This window comes from Citrus clementina, unplaced genomic scaffold (assembly GCF_000493195.1).
Source record: "Citrus clementina cultivar Clemenules unplaced genomic scaffold, Citrus_clementina_v1.0 scaffold_2, whole genome shotgun sequence".
Taxonomy (NCBI): Eukaryota; Viridiplantae; Streptophyta; class Magnoliopsida; order Sapindales; family Rutaceae; genus Citrus; species Citrus x clementina.
In genome coordinates, this window is record NW_006262688.1 from 22,393,487 (window position 1) to 22,398,680 (window position 5,194).

Consider the following 5,194-nt stretch of genomic DNA (forward strand, 5'->3'; position numbering starts at 1 on the left):
ATTTATTTAATCCTTTTTACGTTTTACTTGGTGTATGGTTCGTTCTTCTCGTACAGGTACACTTTCGTTTGATCCTGAAATTGAGAAGACAGCTCGCCAGCTGAGACAACAGACGAAGCGAGCTAAACAACGATCCTCGTTGCCTTTGCTTTCTGAAATAGATACAGTACCTGATTTAGTTGAATCATCTAGCGATTCGGAAGAACAAGTGATGGATAGACCTGCACCTGTAGAAAGAACTCTTAGAGAGTTAGCTGAACCAGACTTGAATCAACAACCACTCTGCATTCAATATGTAGACTTGGAGGTAAATTTTGAATTAAAGTCTGGTCTTATTCATTTATTACCCAAGTTTCATGGTTTTGCAGGTGAAGATCCTCATAAACATCTTAAGGAGTTTCATGTTGTGTGCTCAAGTATGAGGCCACAAGGCGTGACTGAAGAGCAGATTAAGCTGCGTGCTTTTCCGTTCTCTGTAGATGGGCTAGCTAAAGATTGGTTATACTACTTGCCTCCTGGATCGATTACAACGTGGAATGGTTTGAAGAAGCAGTTCCTCGAGAAGTACTTTCCTGCTTCAAGAGCTGCCAACATCAGAAAAGACATTTGTGGGATCAGACAACTTTCTGGGGAGACTTTGTATGAGTATTGGGAGCGATTCAAACAATTGTGTGCCAGTTGTCCTCAGCATCAGATTTCTGATCAACTTCTTATTCAATATTTTTACGAAGGACTGTCATTGATGGATATGAATATGATAGATGCTGCTAGTGGAGGCGTGTTAGTGAACAAGACCCCTGCTCAAGCAAGGGAGTTGATATCAAATATGGCTGCCAACGCACAACAATTTGGCAGCAGGCAAGATCCTACTTCAAGGAAGGTGAATGAGGTAAATATTTCTTCTGTTGAACAACGTTTAGATAAACTTACTTCTCTTGTGGAAAAGTTTGTTGTAGGTAATGTGCAACAGGTGAAGACTTGTGGTATTTGTTACAATATGGGTCATTCAACTGATATGTGTCCTACACTTCAAGAAGAACCCGTTGAACAAGCCAATGCAGTTGGAGGATTTCCAGGCATGCCTCAGAGGAGGTATGATCCTTATGCACAAACATACAATCCGGGATGGAAGGATCATCCCAACTTCAGCTATGGAGTTAGGCCGTCAGGATTCCCACAACAGTATCCACCAAGACAACCAACACCTCCACAGTCAAACTCCAAGTCAGGTATATCTCTTGAAGAAATTGTTAAATCACTTGCGACTAACACTCAACAATTTCAGCAAGCAACTACAGCAAGCATTCAGAACTTGGAAAACCAAATGAGTCAATTGGCAACTACGATGAGCCGTCTAGAGTCTCAAGTATCTGGGAAATTGCCTTCACAAACTGAGGTGAATCCAAAGCAAAACGCCAGTGCCGTCATCCTTAGAAGTGGGAAGGAGTTGCAAGAGCCTAGTAAGAAAGTGACAGAGCATGTAGAAGATGAGCTTGAAAAGAATGAATTGATGCCTAAATCTCAGGATGCGCAACCCACCAGAGCGAAACCCCTACCTATTGTGATACCTCCTCCTTTTCCAAGCCGGTTTGCAAAATCCAAGAAGGAGGAACAAGAGAAAGACATCCTTGAGACATTTCGCAAGGTTGAGGTAAATATTCCCTTATTAGATGCTATAAAACAAATACCTCGATATGCTAAATTTCTTAAGGAACTGTGCACCTCCAAGAGAAAATTAAGAGGAGATGAAAGAGTTCATATGGGGGAGAATGTTTCAGCAGTTCTCCAAAAGAAATTACCTCCCAAGTGCAAGGATCCAGATATGTTTACTATCCCTTGCAAAATTGGTAGTGTTAGAGTTGAGAAGGCTATGTTAGATCTAGGAGCTTCTATTAATGTCATGCCTCGTTCTATTTATTCGTCTTTGAATATTGGTGCATTAAAAGAAACTGGCGTGATAATTCAACTAGCTGATAGGTCTAATGCATATCCTGATGGGGTATTAGAAGATGTCTTAGTACAAGTTAATGAGTTGGTTTTTCCTGCTGATTTTTATGTACTTGATATGGAAGATGATAACTCCTCTAATTCTGTCCCAATTTTGCTAGGAAGACCTTTTCTTAAGACTGCTAGAACTAAAATGGATGTACATAAAGGGACTCTTACTATGGAGTTTGATGGAGAGGTTATAGAGTTCAATATGTATGATGCCATGAAATATCCCAGTGAGGAACATTCGGTATTTTCTATGGATGTTATTAACCCTATAGTGCAGGAAGTTTTTTATTTGGATTTTGAAGATTCATTGGTAGCTGCTTTAAATAACAGTTTGGGCCTCAAAGGATTGCAAAAGGATGAAAATGAGTTTGTTTTAAATTCTGTATTGCAAGAGACAATTTATGAATTAAATTCTTTGAGAACTTTAACTCATCATATGTCTAATAATGAATTACCTTCATCTAATGCAAAACTTCTTCCATCTATTTTGCAGGCACCAAAAATAGAGCTTAAACCATTGCCTAGTCATCTAAAGTACATGTTTTTAGGAGATGATGAGACACTTCCGGTGATCATCTCTTCAAAGCTTAGTACTTTAGAGGAAGAGAAACTTATTAGAGTGCTACGAGATTACAAAAAGGCTATTGGGTGGACAATTGCAGATATTAAAGGGATAAGTCCGTCCACGTGCATGCATAGAATACTGCTGGAGGAAGATGCCAAACCTTCAATTCAAGCTCAACGCCGTTTGAATCCACTCATTATGGAAGTAGTGAAGAAAGAAATTCTAAAACTTCTTGATGCAGGTATAATCTATCCAATTTCGGATAGCAAATGGGTAAGTCCGGTACAAGTGGTACCAAAGAAAACTGGTATAACAATTGTTGAGAATTCTTATGGTGAGTTAGTTCCTACCCGAGTTCAGAATGGGTGGAGGGTTTGTATTGATTTTAGAAAGCTTAATTCACTCACTAGGAAGGATCATTTTCCTATTCCTTTTATTGATCAGATGCTTGAAAGGTTGGCAGGAAAATCTCACTTTTGTTGTCTTGATGGCTATTCAGGTTTTCATCAGATACCAGTTGCGCCTGAGGATCAGGAGAAGACTACTTTCACATGTCCTTTTGGAACCTTTGCATACCGACGTATGCCATTTGGTCTTTGTAACGCTCCCGCCACTTTTCAGAGGTGCATGGTCAGTATTTTTTCAGACTATGTAGAAAACACTATAGAGGTATTTATGGACGATTTTACAGTCTATGCTGATTCTTTCGATGATTGTCTCTATAATCTGAAGAAAGTGCTTGAAAGATGCATTGAAACAAACCTTGTCTTGAATTATGAAAAATGTCATTTTATGGTAGATCAAGGCATTATTTTGGGTCATGTAGTCTCTGCTAGAGGAATTGAGGTAGATAAAGCTAAAATAGATGTTATTAAATCTTTACCTTATCCCACATGTGTGCGGGAAGTTCGTTCTTTCCTTGGTCATGCAGGTTTCTATAGACGATTTATCAAGGATTTTTCGAAGATAGCTCAGCCTTTTATGCAAGCTTCTTCAGAAAGATGTGACGTTTGATTTTAATGAAGCATGCAAGGTAGCATTTGATAAACTTAAGGAGTTGTTGAGTTCAGCTCCAATTATACAGCCACCAGACTGGAGCCTCCATTTGGAGATAATGTACGACGCCAGCAATTATGCTGTTGGTGCTGTTCTCGGACAAAAGGTTGGAAGAGCTGCTCATGTGATATATTACGCATCAAGAACACTTGATAGTGCTCAGTGCAATTACTCAACAACGGAAAAAGAACTTTTAGCTATTGTTTTTGCTTTAGAAAAATTCCGTTCATATTTATTGGGTACTAAAGTGATTGTTTTTTCTGACCATGCAGCTGTCAGATATTTGCTCGCCAAGAAGGAAGCAAAACCGAGACTTATCCGCTGGATCCTATTGCTTTAAGAATTCAACTTGGAGATCCGTGACAAGAAAGGAACAGAAAACTTAGTTGCAGACCACCTTAGTAGATTGACCACGAGTAAAGAAGCAGCACCTTTGAAAGATGATTTTCCAGATGAGCATCTCTTTGTAACTCAAGGTATGGTTCCTTGGTACGCTGACATTGTCAATTACTTAGTTACAAGAACACTACCTAGTGATCTGACGAGGGCTCAAAAGGATAAAATTAAGAGCGATGCTAAATACTATGTTTGGGATGACCCTTACTTGTGGAAACATTGCTTTGACCAAGTCATCAGAAGGTGCGTATCTGAGTTTGAAATTCCTTCTATTCTTCAATTTTGTCACTCATATGCATGTGGTGGTCATTTTGGTCCCAAAAGGACAGCATCCAAGGTGTTAGAATGTGGTTTATTTTGGCCTACTTTATTTCGTGATTCATATATGTTTTGTAAGTCGTGTGAGAGTTGTCAAAAGACTGGTAATTTAAGTCATAGAAATCAAATGCCACTTACCCCTATTCTTGTATGTGAAATATTCGATGTGTGGGGCATTGATTTTATGGGACCTTTTCCCTCATCTTTTGGCAATTCTTACATTCTTTTAGCAGTGGATTACGTTTCTAAGTGGGTAGAGGCTAAGGCCACCCAGACTGACAATGCTAAAGTTGTTGTAGATTTTGTCAAGTCTAATATTTTTGCCAGGTTTGGTGTACCGAGAGCGATGATAAGTGATAGAGGCACTCATTTCTGTAATCGAGTGGTGGAAGCTCTGTTCAAAAGATATCATGTTACCCACCGAGTGTCTACCGCCTATCATCCACAGACAAGTGGACAAGCTGAGATATCAAACAGAGAAATCAAGTCTATTCTTGAAAAGACAGTTAGTCCAAATCGAAAGGATTGGAGTTTGCGATTAGATGATGCATTATGGGCGTATCGCACCGCTTACAAAACTCCCATAGGTATGTCTCCTTATCGTTTAGTATTTGGTAAGCCTTGTCATTTACCTGTAGAACTTGAGCACAGAGCATACTGGGCGGTTAAGCAATGCAATATGCGGATGGATGAAGCGGGAAAGCAGAGGAAGTTGCAGCTGCAAGAGTTGGAGGAGATTAGAAATGAATCCTACGAGAGTTCGCGATTTTACAAGGAAAAGACGAAGACATTTCATGACAGAATGATTTTGAGAAAGGAGTTCTCTGTTGGTCAAAAAGTTCTTCTCTTTCACTCTAAACT

At 39.4% G+C, this 5,194-nt stretch overlaps 1 protein-coding gene and 1 non-coding gene across 2 annotated transcripts; one reads left to right on the forward strand and one right to left on the reverse strand.

Annotated features, from left to right (window-relative positions):
• Positions 1–286: 286 nt before the first annotated feature.
• LOC112100976 lies at positions 287–2,675 on the forward strand (the record flags this gene model as incomplete). The annotated part of the gene is made up of 4 exons (XM_024190854.1): positions 287–889; positions 1,286–2,269; positions 2,492–2,566; positions 2,661–2,675. Coding segments are annotated over 4 exons (1,677 nt in total), but the record flags the coding sequence as incomplete, so codon positions are not given.
• On the reverse strand, positions 590–696 carry LOC112101268. Its single transcript, XR_002907395.1, has one exon. It is a non-coding gene; the product is annotated as a small nucleolar RNA R71 (small nucleolar RNA).
• Positions 2,676–5,194: the final 2,519 nt, after the last annotated feature.